At 47.9% G+C, this 17197-nt stretch overlaps 1 protein-coding gene across 6 annotated transcripts in view; it reads left to right on the top strand.

The window, feature by feature from the left end:
* Nucleotides 1-17197, top strand: part of OTOF (otoferlin) — a 122172-nt gene that overhangs the window by 23343 nt on the left and 81632 nt on the right. For 3 of the 6 annotated variants that reach the window (XM_085574230.1, XM_085574228.1, XM_085574229.1), the window contains exon 5: nucleotides 6158-6369. In XM_085574230.1, the coding sequence (XP_085430356.1) occupies nucleotides 6158-6369 (212 nt within the window). Of the gene's footprint in view, nucleotides 1-6157; nucleotides 6370-10525; nucleotides 10613-10634; nucleotides 10961-17197 lie in introns of those variants that run through there. The other 3 variants (XM_085574226.1, XM_085574227.1, XM_085574231.1) reach the window with 2 other exon arrangements.

Here is a 17197-nt window from a genome sequence, read left to right as displayed (position 1 = left end):
CTTGAAAAATAAGATAAATCAGTCAAAACCTCCCACAGACATGGAAGGGAAGGTTTTGATTGCAAAATAAGATTAAAAAAAATTGAAAAATGAGATTAATAAGAAGAAAAATAAGATTGGAAAAATAGGATCAATCGATCAAAACTTTCCCCCAGAGCTGGGAAGGTTTTGATTGAAAGATAAGATTAAAAATTGAAAAATAAGGTAAAAAACCTGAAAAATAAGATGCAAAAATAAGATAAATCAATCAAAATCTTCCCCCAGAGCTGGGGGAGAGGTTTTGATTGAAAGATAAGATAAAAATGGAAAAATAAGGTAAAAACTTGAAAAATAAGATAAATCAGTCAAAACCTTCCCCCAGAGCTGGGGGAGAGATTTGGATTGGAAAATAAGATTAAAATTGAAAAATAAGGTAAATAATAAAAAATAAGATTTAAAAAATAAGATTAAAAATTTGAAAAATAAGAGAAATAATTGAAAAATAAGATTGAAAAAACAAAAGATAAATTGATCAAAAGCTTCCCCCACAGCTGATGGGGGGGGGGGGGGGGCAGAGTTTTGATTGAAAAATAAGATAAATAATTGAAAAATAAGGTAAATAATTGAAAAATAAAATTGGGAAAAAAGAGATAAATCAATAAAAACCTCCCCCGGAGCTGGGGGGGATGGGGGGGTGGGAGAGTTTAGATTAAAAAATAAGATTTAAAAAAATGAAAAATAAGGTAAACAATAAAAAAATAAGATGGAAAAATAAGATTTTTTAAAAATTGAAAAATAAGAGAAAAGATTAAAAAATAAGATCAAAAAAATTAAAAAAATATGATTGGAAAAAAATACAAATAAATCAAAACCTTCCCCCAGAGCTGCACCCCTGGCTGGGACTGAGTCACCCTTTTACTTTTAATACATAAAATTACATATATATATATATATATATATATATATATATAATTTTATATAAAATATTTTTTAAATTAACATTTTCCTTTTTTTTTTTTTTTCCTTTCTCTCTCTTTTTTTTTTTTGGTTTTTTTGGGGGGGTTTTTTGGTTTTTTTGGGGTTTTTTTTTTTGGGTTTTTTTGTGGTTTTTTTGGTTTTTTTGTTTTTATCTAAAATCCGTTGGTTTTGAAGCTAAAATAGCAGATAATTTCTCCAGGGAAGCAGAGTGGAGGTGGAAAAATTCTTTTTCCTTCTTTAATCTCGGCAGCCGCTGATGGATTTTCAAAAGAGATTTTCTAGGAGAGGGAATTGGGAATTGCTTTTTTCCATTTGGGATGCAGGGGAAGGTTTTAGGGAGAAAAAAAGGAAATATTTTAGGGAGGAAAAAAAGATTTTAAGGAGGAAAAAAATGAAATATTTTAGGGAGGAAATTGATTTTAGGGAGAAAAAAGGAAATATTTTGGGGGGAAATATTTTAAGGTGAAAAAATAGAAGATTTTAGGGGAATAAAGAGAAATGTTTTAGGGAGAAAAAAAGGAAATGTTTTAGGGAGGAAAAATAGAATTTAAGGAGGAAAAAATGAAATATTTTAGGGAGGAAATTGATTTTAGGGAGAAAAAAGGAAATATTTGGGGGGGGAATATTTTAAGGTGAAAAAATAGAAGATTTTAGGGAGAAAAAAAGGAAATGTTTTAGGGAGAAAAAAGGAAATGATTTAGGGAGAAAAAAGGAAATGATTTAGGGAGAATAAAGACATTAAGGAGAAAAAAGGAAAGATTTTAGGGAGAAAAAATATTTTAAGGTGAAAAAATGAAAGATTTTAGGGGGGAAAAGGATTTTAGGGAGAAAAAAAGGAAATATTTTAGGGAGAGAAAAAGGAAAGATTTTATGGAGAGAATAAGATTTCAAGGAGAATAAAGGAGATAATTTGGGGAGAAAAAAGGATTTTAAGGGAAAAACCGAAAGATTTCAGGGAGAAAAAAATGAAATATTTTAGGGAGGAAAAAAAGGAAATATTTTAGGGAGAAAAAAGATTTTAAGGAAAAAAGAAAGGAAATATTTTAGGGAGAAAAAAAGAAAGATTTCAGGGAGAAAACGAGGAAATATTTTAGGGAGAAAGGAATATTTTAAGGAGAAAAAGGAAAACTTCTAGAGAGAGCAAAGAAATTGTAGGGAGAAAATGTTCAACTTCTTCTTCAGCTTCTTCATGTTCTTCATCTTAATCTTCTTCACCTTCTTCTTCATCTTAATCTTCTTTTTCTTCTTCACCTTCTTCTTCTTCACCTTCTTCACCTCATTCTTCTTCACCTTCTTCTTCACCTTCTTCATATTCTTCATCTTAATCTTCTTCACCTTCTTCATCTTCACCTTCTTCACCTTCTTCTTCTTCACCTCATTCTTCTTCACCATCTTCTTCACCTTCTTCACCTTCTTCTTTAACTCCTTCTTCTCCCTCTTCTCCCTCTTCTCCTTCTTCACCTTCTTCTGCTTCTTCTCCTTCACCTTCTTCACCTTTTTCACCTTCTTCTTCTTCACCTCATTATTCTTCACCTTCTTCATTCATATCCTTTTTCACCTTCTTCTTCACCTTCCTTTTCTTCTTCACCTTCTTCACCTTCTTCACCTTCTTCTCCTTCTCCTTCTCCTTCTCCTTCTCCTTCTCCTTCTCCTTCTCCTTCTCCTTCTCCTTCTCCTTCTCCTTCTCCTTCTCCTTCTCCTTCTCCTTCTCCTTCTCCTTCTCCTTCTCCTTCTCCTTCTCCTTCTCCTTCTCCTTCTTCTCCTTCTTCTCCTTCACCTTCTTCACCTTCTTCACCTTCTTCATCTTCTTCATTCACCTTCTTCTTCACCTTCATCTTGATCTTCTTCACCTTCTTATTCTTCACCTCATTCTTCTTCACCTTCTTCATTTATATTCTCCTCCTCCTCCTCCTTCTCCTCCTTCACCTTCTCCATCTTCTTCTTCTTCTTCTTCTTCGTCTTAATCTTCTTCACCTTCTTCATTCATATTCTTCTTCACCTTCTTCTTCACTTTCTTCTTCATCTTCTTCACCTTCACCTTCTTCACCTTCTCCTTCTTCTCCTCCTCCTTCTCCTTCTTCACCTTCTTCACCTTCTTCTTCTTCACCTCATTCTTCTTCACCTTCATTAATATTCTTCTCCTCCTCCTCCTTCTCCTCCTTCTCCTCCTTCTCCTCCTTCTCCTCCTTCACCTTCTCCACCTTCTTCACCTTCTTCATTCATATTCTTCTTCACCTTCTTCTCCTTCTTCTTCTCCTTCTCCTTCTTCTTCTCCTCCTCCTCCTTCTCCTTCGTTTCCTTCTCCTTCTCCTTCTTCTCCTCCTTCTTTTTCTCGTTCTTCTTAATCTTCTTAACTTTCTTCATCTTCTTCACCTCCTCCTTCTTCACCTTCCTCACATTTTTCTTCACCTTCCCCACCTTTTTCTTCACCTTCTTCACTTTTTTCTTCTTCTTCTTCACTTTTTCTTCTTTGTCTTCTTCACCTTTGTCTTCTTCTTCACCTTCTTCTTCTTCTTCTTCTTCTTCTTCTTCTTCTTCTTCTTCACCTTCATCTTCTTCTTCTTCACCTTCTTCCCTTCTCTGCCATGGTTTGGGTGGTTTTGTGTGATTGGATGGAAGCCCTGCACTGCGGGCATGGGCGATCGGTTTTGGGTTAAAACCGAAGGAATTCAGGTGTCGTTCCCGCGATCGGTTTTGGGTTAAAACCGAAGGAATTCAGGTGTCGTTCCCGCGATTGGTTTTGGGTTAAAACCTAAAGAATTCAGGTGTCGCTCCCGCGATTGGTTTTGGGTGAAAACCGAAAGAATTCAGGTGTCGTTCCCGCGATTGGTTTTGGGTTAAAACCGGAGGAATTCGGGTGTCGTTCCCGCGATTGGTTTTGGGTGAAAACCGAAAGAATTCAGGTGTCGTTCCCGCGATTGGTTTTGGGTTAAAACCGGAGGAATTCGGGTGTCGTTCCCGCGATTGGTTTTGGGTGAAAACCGAAGGAATTCAGGTGTCGTTCCCGCGATTGGTTTTGGGTGAAAACCGAAGGAATTCAGGTGTCGTTCCCGCGATTGGTTTTGGGTTAAAACCGAAGGAATTCAGGTGTCGTTCCCGCGATTGGTTTTGGGTTAAAACCTAAAGAATTCAGGTGTCGTTCCCGCGATTGGTTTTGGGTTAAAACCGAAGGAATTCAGGTGTCGTTCCCGCGATCGGTTTTGGGTTAAAACCGAAGGAATTCGGGTGTTGTTCCCGCGATTGGTTTTGGGTTAAAACCTAAATAATTCAGGTGTCGTTCACGTGATCGGTTTTGGGTTAAAACCGAAGGAATTCAGGTGTCGTTCCCGCGATTGGTTTTGGGTTAAAACCGAAGGAATTCGGGTGTCGTTCCCGCGATCGGTTTTGGGTTAAAACCGGAGCAATTCAGGTGTCGTTCCCGCGACTGGTTTTGGGTTAAAGCCGAAGGAATTCAGGTGTCGTTCCCACGATTGGTTTTGGGTGAAAACCGAAGGAATTCAGGTGTCGTTCCCGCGATTGGTTTTGGGTGAAAACCGAAGGAATTCAGGTTCGTTCCCTGCCTGGACATTTTATCCCTACAGGGCCCTGGGGAGGGAGACGGGCTCGGGGTTTGTGTGTTGAAGGGCTGCAGAACTCGGGGGTTGTGAGCTGGGATGGACGAGAGAAACACCAGAGATAAACATTTATAAACGGCAGGAGAGAAACTGAGAAACTTCTGAGATAAACATTTCTAAATGTCAGGGAGAAACTGAGAAACTTCTGAGATAAACATTTCTAAATGTCAGGGAGAGAAACTGAGAAAAGTCTGAGATAAACATTTATAAACGGCAGGAGAGAAACTGAGAAAAGTCTGAGATAAACATTTATAAACGGCAGGAGAGAAACTGAGAAAAGTCTGAGATAAACATTTATAAATGTCAGGGAGAGAAACTGAGAAAAGTCTGAGATAAACATTTCTAAATGTCAGGGAGAGAAACTGAGAAAAGTCTGAGATAAACATTTATAAACGGCAGGAGAGAAACTGAGAAAAGTCTGAGATAAACATTTATAAATGGCAGGAGAGAAACTGAGAAAAGTCTGAGATAAACATTTATAAACGGCAGGAGAGAAACTGAGAAACTTCTGAGATAAAAATGTTAAATGTCAGAGATAAAACTGATAAACGGCAGGGAGAGAAACTGATAAACGTCTGAGATAAAACTGATAAATATCTGAGATAAAAACTGATAAACGGCAGGGATAGACACTGATAAACGTCAGAGATAAAGCTGATAAACGGCAGGGAGAGAAACTGATAAACATCAGAGATAAAAAATGATAAATGTCTGAGATAAAAACTGATAAACGGCAGGGAGAGAAATTGATAAATGTCAGGGAGAGAAACTGATAAAAGTCTGAGATAAAACTGATAAATATCTGAGATAAAACTGATAAACGTCAGGGATAGACACTGATAAAAGTCAGAGATAAAACTAATAAACGTCAAGGAGAGAAACTGAGAAAAGTCAGAGATAAAAACTGATAAATATCTGAGATAAAACTGAAAAACATCAGGGAGAGAAACTGATAAAATTCAGAGATAAAGCGGATAAAGGTCAGGGAGAGAAACGGATAAAAATCAGAGATAAAACTGATAAATATCTGAGATAAAAACTGATAAACGTCACGGAGAGAAACTGATAAACGTCTGAGATAAAAACTGATAAACGTCAGGGATATAAACTGATAAACGTCTGAGATAAAAACTGATAATTATCTGAGATAGATAAAAACTGATAAACGTATGAGATAGAAAAAAACTGATAAACATCCGAGGTAAAAACTGATAAACATCTGAGATAAAAACTGATAAACGTCAGAGACATATAAAAACTGATAAACATCTGAGTTAAAAACTGATAAACGTCAAAGATAAAAATGGATTAATGTCTGAGATAAAAACTGATAAACGTCAGAGATAAAAACGGATAAACATCAGAAATAGATAGGTAAAAACTGATAAAATCTGAGTTCCAGCACGAAATTCCATCCCCCATTTAATCCCGACCTTGGCAGAAGAAAAGGAGCAAAGAATCCTCATCCGGGAACGGAGGAACTTTGGGATGAGCGAGGCGGGAACACCCAACGGCCGACGCTCTTCCCGCTGTTTGGATTTCCCGGGATATTCCGGAGGCGCTGACGGCATCTCCCTGTCTTGCAGACCAGCATCTCCATAGAGATCCGCTACCAGGCTCTGGATGGGGCGGCGGGCACCTGGAATGACAAGGAATTCCTGGAGACACCCGGCGTGCCCTCGGAGGGCGGCGGGAGGTGTTCCTTGGAGACCCACAGCCTCCTGCCCGGCCACCGGCACGGCTCCGAGGTCCCTCCCGGGAAATCCAACCAGCAGTCCTCGGAGAGGAGCTTCAGGAGGTACAACGGGACGCGGAGGTCTTGGATTGCGGGCGGAGCGGGAGGGCTTGGGCTGCCGGGGAAGGGCAGCTGCTCCAAGGGGCATCTCCTGCCCTTAGAGGATCCGTGGAACAGCTCCAGGTGAGGGTGGGGTCCAGGTGGCCTCCAGCAGGTCCTGGTGGTCCGGGAAAGAGCTGAGCTTCCAGGATTGTAGCACTTGGACAGGAAGCACCATTCCATCCTCATCCCAAAAGGTCTGGAGGTAGGTCAGGGCTCACTGGTGGATCCATGGAAGAGCTCCAGGTGAGGGTGGGATCCAGGTGGCCTCCAGCAGGTTCTGGTGGTCCGGGAAAGAGCTGAGCTTCCAGGATTGTAGCACTTGGACAGGAAGCACCATTCCATCCTCATCCCAAAAGGTCTGGAATGGAGGTCAGGGCTCACTGGTGGATCCATGGAACAGCTCCAGGTGAGGGTGGGATCCACATGACCTCCAGCAGGTTCTGGTGCTCCGGGACAGAGCTGAACTTCCAGGATTGAAGAGTTTGGAGAGAAAGTGTCATTCCATCCTGATCCCGAGGGGATGAAAGGTCTGGATGGGGGTCAGGCCTCACTGGTGGGATTTCGATCCAGGCGGAATCTCAGATGTCCATGGAGAACATGGTGGAATCTCAGGTGTCCATGGAGCGCATGGTTCTCCTAGGATTGAGGTGGCCCCAAGGCAGCCGTTGGGATCTCAGTCACTCCCTAGGACAAGCGGAATCCCACGCCAGGTGATTCCTGCTGGGAATTCCTGAGGAATTCCAGCTGGGACACCTCCAGTTCTTCCAAGGGAAGTTCTGGTTTTCCATTCATTTCGGGATCCGTAGCTTTCCTTGGGTGTCTTTGTGGGCTCCTGGGCTTCGTCCCTGGATGGGAACAACCCCAGGGGTGGAATCCCGACATTCCTTGACAGAAAGCTGCTGGAAGCAGTTGCAATCCCAGCCCAATGGGATTGACTGGGAATGCTGCAGGTGACTCCACTGGGATGGAGTCCGAGCTGGGACCAGTTCTCCGGGATCCTGTGGATACTCAGGGCACGATCCTTGGATGGCGGTGGAGTGCCCATCCCTGGAGGTGTCCAAGGAATTCCTGGACGTGGCACGGAGCGCTCTGGGCTGGTGACAAGGTGGGGGTCAGTAATCCTGGAGGGACTTTCCAACTTCTGGGATTCTGTAAATCCAGAATTTGCAGCCAAGAGGGGATTCGTGGAATGCTAAGGGGGCTTTTCAGACAACTTCCCACAGTTTTTGGAGTTGTGCTATCCGGGGGCGGCTTTGTCCATGGGTTCCCATTCCGGGAGCTCTTGAATCCATTGGAAAAGGGAATAGGTGGAATAGGGGGGACATCAAAGCCCTGAAGATGCTGGAATTCTTCAGGAATGAGATGGAGATGGAAGGGAGACTCTGGAAGTGGGAGGGGTGGATGGTGAAGGCGGAGCCAGGTCCTGGTGTCACCCACAGCTCCCTTGGGAACATTCCCTGTCTGCTCCTCACGGATCCACCACTTCCATGGTGAGGGACAAGGGAGGGCAGTCCCCATATTCCCAAATCACGGAATATCAGAACGCTTCCGGCTGGAAAATCCCTCTGAGAGCACCGAGTCCAAACATTCCCCCAGCGCTGCCAAATCCCAAATCCACGGGAGCCCAGCCTGGAGCTGTGACTCAGCTGCTCTTCCCATCCCACTTCCCCCGCTTGGGGGGAATCCCATTTTGGACCACATTCCATCTGGGATTAGCACTTTATCGCGGCCAAAAAAAGGGGAAAAACAGCTTTTCCCCCCACGGATCGGGGAATATCTCGCTAATTGCTCGCATCCCTCCCAGGCAGTTTATTAATTGTGGGAACTGGGCTGAATCCAGGGAAATTTCAAGCAAATTTAAGTGTGGCATCATTTCATTTCCCGGCTCAGCGAGCCGGGACGAGGCTGAGCGGGAATGTGGCGATGGATTGAAAAGGCGGATGCCGGGCAGGGAGCCGGGAATGGCACAGCTGGAAGAGGAGGTGTCAGGGTTTGGAAAACCAGGCGTCTGCTGAGGAAGGCAGGAGCCTCCCCTGAAATGGAAAACGTAAAAATTCCCTCCCTCTGAATTATTATAATTTTGAAATTAAGGGGCTTTCAGGCAAAGATAGAGGAGCAGGTGTAAGAGTTAATTATTAGGAAAATTAAAAGTACAAATGCACTAGTACAAACAGACAAAACCAACCCTGGCAGGGTCAGAGCAGCCCTGTCCCCTGTGGGTCAGGGAGTGGCTCAGCCCCATCCCAGGGGGGCTCAGCCCTCCTGCAGTGCCAGCTGTGCTTCTGCTGGAGCAGGATCTGCACAAGGGGGGAGTTTTCCTTGGAGCTCCAGGGCTGGGGGAGATGGGCCTGGGTTCCTCTGGGAATGCAGGGGGAAGGAAGCTGCTCCTCTGGGAATGCAGGGGGATAAAGCTGCTCCTCTGGGAATGCAGGGGAAGGAAGCTGCTCCTCTGGGAATGCAGGGGGATAAAGCTGCTCCTCTGGGAATGCAGGGGGAAGGAAGCTGCTCCTCTGGGAATGCAGGGGGATAAAGCTGCTCCTCTGGGAATGCAGGGGAAGGAAGCTGCTCCTCTGGGAATGCAGGGGGAAGGAAGCTGCTCCTCTGGGAATGCAGGGGGAAGGAAGCTGCTCCTCTGGGAATGCAGGGGGAAGGAAGCTGCTCCTCTGGGAATGCAGGGGGGAGAAAGCTGCTCCTCTGGGAATGCAGGGGGAAGGAAGCTGCTCCTCTGGGAATGCAGGGGGAAGGAAGCTGCTCCTCTGGGAATGCAGGGGGAAGGAAGCTGCTCCTCTGGGAATGCAGGGGGATAAAGCTGCTCCTCTGGGAATGCAGGGGAAGGAAGCTGCTCCTCTGGGAATGCAGGGGGAAGGAAGCTGCTCCTCTGGGAATGCAGGGGGAAGGAAGCTGCTCCTCTGGGAATGCAGGGGGATAAAGCTGCTCCTCTGGGAATGCAGGGGGAAGGAAGCTGCTCCTCTGGGAATGCAGGGGTGAAGGCTGCTGTGGTATCCCAAAATCTCAGATTGTGTCCAAGTAGGAATTGCTTGGCTCCTCCCCTGGGCAGAGCATCTCCCAGTGGGATGATGGAATTTTCTCAGCCATGCAGGGACACTCAGTGACCCATGAACAGAAGATAATTAATAATTAATAACCCATGAACAGAAGATAATTAATAATTATGGCCCATTAACATAAGAGATCTCCTGGAGGGAGGATGGGTTGTGGAAGAGATAAAAAAAAATGAACAGAAGAGAACTGTCCCACCCCTGAGAGATGAAAATATAGAAAACACAAATCTTGCAAACCAGGACAGGGATAAGGCTGGCTGGGATGGGATATCCGAGTCCTGCCTGTGCCACTGGAATTTCGGGATGCAGGGAGCACGATGGATGCTCCAATCCCTCATGGAAGTGTCCAAGCGAAGGTTGGATGGAGTTTGGAGCAACCTGGGATATTGGAAAGTGTCCCTGCCCCTGGCAGGGGTGGGACTGGATGGGATTTAAGGTCACTTCCCACTTAAACCGGTCTGGGATTCCAGGGAATTGGGGGATACTGCTGGGATGGCTCCGGGATGGGTTTTCTGTGGGAATCTTGTGGGATGCTGCTCTAAAATTAGAAAATTAGGGATGCAGGGAGAGCTCAGAGCCCCTTCCTGATGCCAAAGGGGCTCCGGGAGAGCTGGAATTTGGGGAAGGGCTGGAGCGCCAGGAGCCAGGGAATGGCTTCCAGTGGGAAAGGGGAGCTTGGGGTGGGATTTTGGGGTCTTGGGCAGGAATTCCTGGCTGGGAGGGCGGGCAGGGTCTGGGCTGGAATTTCCGGAGGAGCCGTGGCTGCCCCATTTTAGGAAGAGTTGTGGAATTGCCGAGCGTGGGATGTGCAGAGCGTGTCCTGGGCGGGGGCTCCAGGTTGGATCCTGGGAACAATTCCTTCCAGGAAAGGGCTGGAGCCCCCATCCCTGGTGGCATTTCAAATCCCTGTGGATGTGTCCCATGGATCAGCAGTGGCCTGGGCAGTGCTGGGTGTGGTAGGACTCGGAGAGCTTTCCCAACCCAAAGTGATTCCACGATTTTGGAATGCTGAATCCCGGGAAGGGCCGGGCTGATGTTTGCGGTGTTCCCACCAGGATGGAAGAGGACGAGCTGTATTTCCACAGCGAGGATGAGCTCCTGGGAGAGGGGGATTCCCTGAGCCAGGGATCCCTGGACACGAGGTAGGGAGAGGCTCTGCAGTGCTCTGCTGCTCCGTGCCTTTTCCCGATGGATTTCCCACAGGAATTGTCCCCGAGTTCCCATTCCTGGGCTGCTGGTGGGGAGGAGAAGTGATGGAACAGGCAGAAAAGCAGCCTTGGAATGGGATTCCGGGTGGAGATCGGGATACGGGCTGGGACACTGCTGTGCTTTTGAGGTGCCCTTCTGTCTCCATGTCCTGTTCCCAGATCCCGGGATCAGCCATTCCCACGGGAATGAGCTCCCTGCGTGTGCATGGAAGTTTGTTTGCTGTGGTTTTTCTCGGAGTGGCAAAAGAGTTTTTGGAAGGAGCCAAAGGAAGGGAATTTCAGGTAAAATCCCGAGGATCGTCCCAGGAGGAGCTCGGCCACAGGAAGGAGGATTTTGGGAAAAGCTCCTGAATTCCTGTGGGATAAGGGATGGCAGGAAGGACGTGAGGGGCTCATTGTAACAGGATTTGACCCTGGCTCTGCCCTGGATAGGGTGGAGTTGGACCAGGTGATCCCTGTGGGTCCCTTCCAATGGAAAATATCCCGTCTCCATGCTATCTCCATCACATCCCAATATCCCATCTCCATCCTATTATCCCATGGACCCCATCCCATGGACCTCATCTCATCCCATTATCCCATCCCATGGATCCCATTCCATGGATCCCATCCCATCCCATGAATCCCATCCCTATCCCATTATCCAATCCTATCCCATCCCATTATCCCATCCATGGACCCCATCTCATTATCCCATCCTATCCCATCCCATGGATCCCATCCCATGGATCCCATCCCAAGGATCCCATCCCATGGATCCCATCCCAAGGATCCCATCCCATAATCCCATAATCCCATAATCCCATAATCCCATAATCCCATAATCCCATAATCTCATAATCTCATAATCACATAATCACATAATCCCATGGATCCCATTATCCCATTATCCCATTATCCCATTATCCCATTATCCCATTATCCCAGAATCCCATAATCTCATTATCCCGTTATCCCGTTATCCCGTTATCCCGTTATCCCATTATCCCATTATCCCATTATCCCATTATCCCAGAATCCCAGATTCCCAGAATCCCATTATCCCATTATCCCATTATCCCAGAATCCCATTATCCCATCCCATCCCATGGACCCCATCCCACGGACCCCATCCCATTATCCCATCCCATGGATCCCATTATCCCATGGATCCTATGGATCCCATTATCCCATTATCCCATTATCCCATAATCCCATAACCCCATTATCCCATGATCCCGTAATCCCATAATACCATTATCCCATAACCCCATAACCCCATTATCCCATTAATTATCCCATTATCCCAGAATCCCATTATCCCATTATCCCATTATCCCATCCTGCCTTTTCCCTGGCTGGGCCATGGATTCCGTTGGCTATCAGGGCAGAGTCCGGGATCATCCCGGATCATCCATCCCAGCATTCCCGGTCAGGCTGGATCGATCCTGGCTGGGAGGGGCAGGAATTCCCCCAGCCTTTCCTCATGGAATTCAGGGATGAGCCAGGATGAAGTTGGGAGAGGGAGATTCCCAAAGCCGAGCCATTTAAACGAGGTTTTTAGGGATAAATCCCCTATTTCAGGAATAGAGGTATCCATACAAGCAGCAGGAAGGGGATGGTGCAGGGAATACCGGAAAGACAGGGAATTCCCTGGGATGGGAAAGGTTTATCCCCCATCCCAAACAATTCCCAGGTCTCAGGGGGGCATCCACGGGGTTTTATCCCTGTTTTCACTGAGAATTCCTGGAGGATTTTGCTCCAAGGAATGCCTGGTTTGGGCTGTAGCAAACACGTGCTGGGATTTACCAGGAATCCCCAAAAAAAAGTGGGAATAAAAGAAAAGAAAGGTAATAGGTTCCATAATCCAGCTTTTGGGAAGAATCCAAAGGCGCTTGGATATGAACCATCCTTTGGAATTCAGGGAAGGGTTTTGGCTAAAATTCCTTTGGGAACAAAAATGCCCCAGCTCCTTTGGAAGGCCTTTCCTTCTCCATCACTTACAGATCCCAGAAATGGGAAAAATATGGATCGGAAGAATAAAAATAGGAATTTTGGTGTTTCCAGACCTGCATGCCAGGAAATTCAGTGGGATGAGGAGGAGTCCTGCTGGGCCCTGTCTCAGCCTTCCTCATCCTCATTCCCAATCCCATTCCCAATCCCATTCCCACTGTCCTTCCTCCAGCCCAGGGATCCCTTTGGATTCCCTGTTTTCCACATGAACGGAAGGTTTGTGTGCCGAGATGGGGGCGGAAAAGGACAGTGGGATGCACAAGGAAAAGTGGGATGAACAAAGCATGGAATTCCCTGTCCCTGGAATGTCCCAGCAGCAGCCTCAGGGACCATGGGCCAGCCCATTCCACAGCCTTGGAGACGGGGAATTGTGGAACCATGGAATATTCTGGGTGGGAAGGGACCTTAAAGCTCATCCCTTTCCAATCCCGACACTTCCCTCTATCCCAGGCTGCTCCAAACCCCAATGTCCAGCCTGGCCTTGGACACTTCCAGGGATCCAGGAGCAGCCACAGCTTTTCTGGGAATTCCATCCCACCCCCTCCCCACCCTCTCAGGGAAGAATTCCTTCCCAAAATCCCATCTGAATCCATCCCTCGGCAGCTTAAAGCCTATCCCTCTTTTTTCCTGGCATTCCATCCCTTATCCAAAATCTGTTCCCGGGCACGGGGACCTGGTTCCACTTCCATCTTTTCCATGATTAATCCCACAATCCCAGGCATTCCCTCTCCCGTTGTGCCTTCCTCCCACCCCGCTCCCAGCCTGGAGAATCCCCTGGGATTTGGGCACGGACATCCTGGAGAGGGTTGAGCCTGGAGATCCTGGACTTTGGCAGCTCTGGAAGCAGAGGAAGATCCCTCTCCAGCAGATCCGGGACAGCCGTGTCCCATTCCCATGGAGCAGAGCATCCACATCAAGGATTTTGGGTATTCTCCTGCGGAGCTGCCGATTCCAGGGAAAGCAGATCCAGCTTCTCCTGGATCCAGGCTGGTCCTTTGGGAACACAGGGAATTCTCCACCTTCTCTCCCTCTTTCCCAGGGAACGTGCGACCTTCCCGTGTCCGCAGATCCACGTGGATGTCTCTGCTTTTGGGAATTTCCCCAAATTTGGGGAATTTCTGTGCAAACAGGACCGCCCCCCATGAAGCAATCCTGCAGATTTCCAAGGGATGGGAAGGGGTTTCCATCACTGGGATGATGGCAGGGCTTCCCGAGGGTTTCCAAGGGCTGGGAATTCCCCTTTCCTCCTTCCAGGAATCCTGGCACAGGGTACAGCACCCGCCCATTCCCACTTTTCCTTTGGGATTTGAGCAAATCCATCCCAAAGAAAAGGAGGGAGTGGGAAAAGGAGGTCAGGCAGGAGGGAACCGCTTGGAAAAATTGTAATATTGGCCAAATATCCCCCAAAATCCAGTCTGGGACAAGCCTGGATCCTGTGGACACAACGGGAAGTGGTATGGGGAGATCCTGGGATTCCAGCCGTGCATGGAGTGCTTTGCTGTGCCGGAGTGTTCCCAAGTTTTTCCTGGTTTATAAAACAATGGAAGAGCCCTTTATCCTCACATTTCCTCTCTCCCTGTAAATTCCCAAGCCTTGGAGACGAAGCGGAAGAAGATCAGCATTCCAGGTAAATTCCCACAGCAGATCCCCCCCACTCCTTCCAGAGCTGATCCACCCACAAAGTTCCGCTTTCCAAAGAAAATTCCTTAAATCCAGACACCGAGACTTGGATCTGTTAAATTCCATTTCTGTGTTTCCCTGTGGGATCCCAAGTTTGGAATCTGCTCATCCCACACAGAATCCAGGGATGAAGGAGCCAGGAATGGGAGGTGGAGCCTTCCCATGTGCCACGTCCCCGGAATGGCTTTGGCTCCTTGATCCCTTGGGAACTTAAACCAGACACATCCATGAAAAACAAAACCGCAGGGAAGGATCCAGAATGGGGAAATAAAGAGCTAAGAAAATCCAACCTGGATTTAAAAAAACAAATCCCAGGAGACGGGAGGATGTTGGAATCAGGGCAGGATCCTTCAAAAAGCTGGACTTGTGTTCCAGTGAGGAAAACAGAAAAGAACTGGAAAAAATTTGATATTGGGAAGGAATTCTTGCCTGTGAGGATGGGGAGGGGGTGGGATGGAATTCCCAGAAAAGCTGTGGCTGCTCCTGGATCCCTGGGAGCGTCCAAGGCCAGGCTGGAAAACCTGGGATAGTGGGAGGTGTCCCTGCCCATGGAATGGGATGAGCTTTAAAGCCCTTTCCTACCCAAACCATTCCGGGATTGTACAATCCCATTATTTATTCACCGACATAGACTCACCCTTTAAATTCCCAGGAAAAGCCAAGAGGGATGGGCACTTCCAGAGGCAGCTCAGGAATTGCCAAAAAACCTGTCTGAGCCCAGCTCCCAACCCTCTGGAAAGTGAGATCCCAGGAAGCTCCATCCGATAGGGGCTGTCCTTGAAATATTCATGGCCAGGACAGGGCTCGGAGCCGAAAGGAATCTGCTCCCGGTGAATTATTGATGGAAGCTTTTCTCCCGTGTCCCGGCGGATCCGAGCCGTGTCCGACTGCCTGTCGCTAATTATCCCTCTGGCACCTGCTCCAAAGCTGGGATCTGTGCCAGGCATGGCAGAAGTTGGGATGAAAATCCCCACAGGCTGCCCACGGCATTCCCATCCCCGTTCCCATTCCCATTCTCACTGCTATTCCCATCCCCGTTCCCATTCCCGTTCTCACTGCTATTCCCATCCCCGTTCCCATTCCCGTTCCCATTCCCATTCTCACTGCTATTCCCATCCCTGTTCCCATTCCCGTTCCCATTCCCATTCTCACTGCTATTCCCATCCCCGTTCCCATTCCCATTCTCACTGCTATTCCCATCCCCATTCCCATCCCCATTCCCATCCTTATTCCCACACCCATTCCCCACACCCATTCCCACTCCCATTCCCACCCCCATTCCCACTCCCACTTCCATCCCTGTTCCCATTCCCATCCCTGTTCCCATTCCTATCCCCATCCCCATTCCCATTCCCACCCCCATTCCCCATACCCCACTCCCATCCCCGTTCCCATCCCTGTTCCCATTCCCACTCCAATCCCCATTCTCACTGGTATTCCCATCCCCATTCCCATCCCCATTCCCAATCCCATTCCCGTCCCCGTCCCCTTTCCCGTTCCCATCCCCGTTCCCATTCCCACTCCCATCCCCATTCTCACTGCTATTCCCACCCCCATTCCCACCCCCATCCCCATTCCCATCCCCATTCCCATCCCCGTTCCCATCCCTGTTCCCATTCCCACTCCCATCCCCATTCTCACTGCTATTCCCACCCCCATTCCCATTCCCATCCCCATTCCCATTCCCACCCTCATTCCCATCCCCATTCTCATCCCCATTCCCATTCCCACCCCCATTCCCATCCCCATTCCCCATTCCCATTCCCACCCTCATTCCCATCCCCATTCCCATTCCCATTCCCATTCCCATCCCCATTCCTATCCCCATTCCCATTCCCACCCCCATCCCCATCCCCATTCCCATCCCCATTCCCACTCCCATTCCCATTCCCACCCCCATCCCCATCCCCATCCCCATCCCCATCCCCATCCCCATCCCCATCCCCATCCCCATTCCCATTCCCATTTCCCATTCCCATTCCCATTCCCATTCCCATTCCCATTCCCACTCCCATCCCCATTCCCACCCCCATTCCCCATTCCCACTCCCACTCCCATCCCTATTCCCATTCCCACCCCCTTTCCCCACTCCCATCCCCATCCCATTCCCAACCCCACTCCCGTGTGGATGTGGCTCTTGGGGACATGGATCAGTTCTGGGAATGGCCACAATTTGGGATAGTTGGGAATTAATCCGTGTCCAAATAGGTAAGAAGGCTCCAAAATTCCCAAATCCACGTGGCACAGATCTTTGGGATGTCACAGTGCCACCACCAGGATGAACAGGAAGTTTGGGATCTTTTCCATCCTGGGGAAAAAAAAGTCCCAGTCAAGATTTTCCATCTTTTTTGCCGACCCCTCAATTAAACGTAATTAAATTACGCTAATCATTTAATGCGCCATTAAATTCCTTGGAAAAATATTGCATCCTGAGGATGCTGAAAATCAGGAGAAGGTTCAAACCAACGGAGCAGCTTTTGCTGCCAGTCCCAGGGCAGAGCTTTCAGAACCTGGAGATTTTTCCTGGATTCTGGGAATGTAAACCACCCCCAGCCTATCCCGGGGAGGAGATTCCCAGACGGAGCAGGAGCCATGGATAATGCTGGAAGTGCTGGACACAGCTCCTGTTTCTCACGCCGGAAGCGCAGATCCGGCCTCCAGACGGGTTTTTCCCGGGAATAGGGGGAATGGAACACCCTGGGCTGGAGGCACAGCTGGAATTCCCTCCCTGGAGCTTGGACACAGCCCCATCCTCCTGGGAAGGGGTGTCCCCGCTCCCTCAGGAATTCCGGCCCTGGGATTTAACTTGATTTTTTTTCCTCTCTTTTTCTCTGGTGCCTCACCCAG

The sequence above is a fragment of the Lonchura striata genome, chromosome 3 (genome assembly GCF_050655825.1).
Source record: "Lonchura striata isolate lonStrDom1 chromosome 3, ASM5065582v1, whole genome shotgun sequence".
Lineage (NCBI taxonomy): Eukaryota > Metazoa > Chordata > Aves > Passeriformes > Estrildidae > Lonchura > Lonchura striata.
Note: the sequence above shows the minus strand (reverse complement) of the source record. Positions and strands in the feature narration are given on the sequence as shown.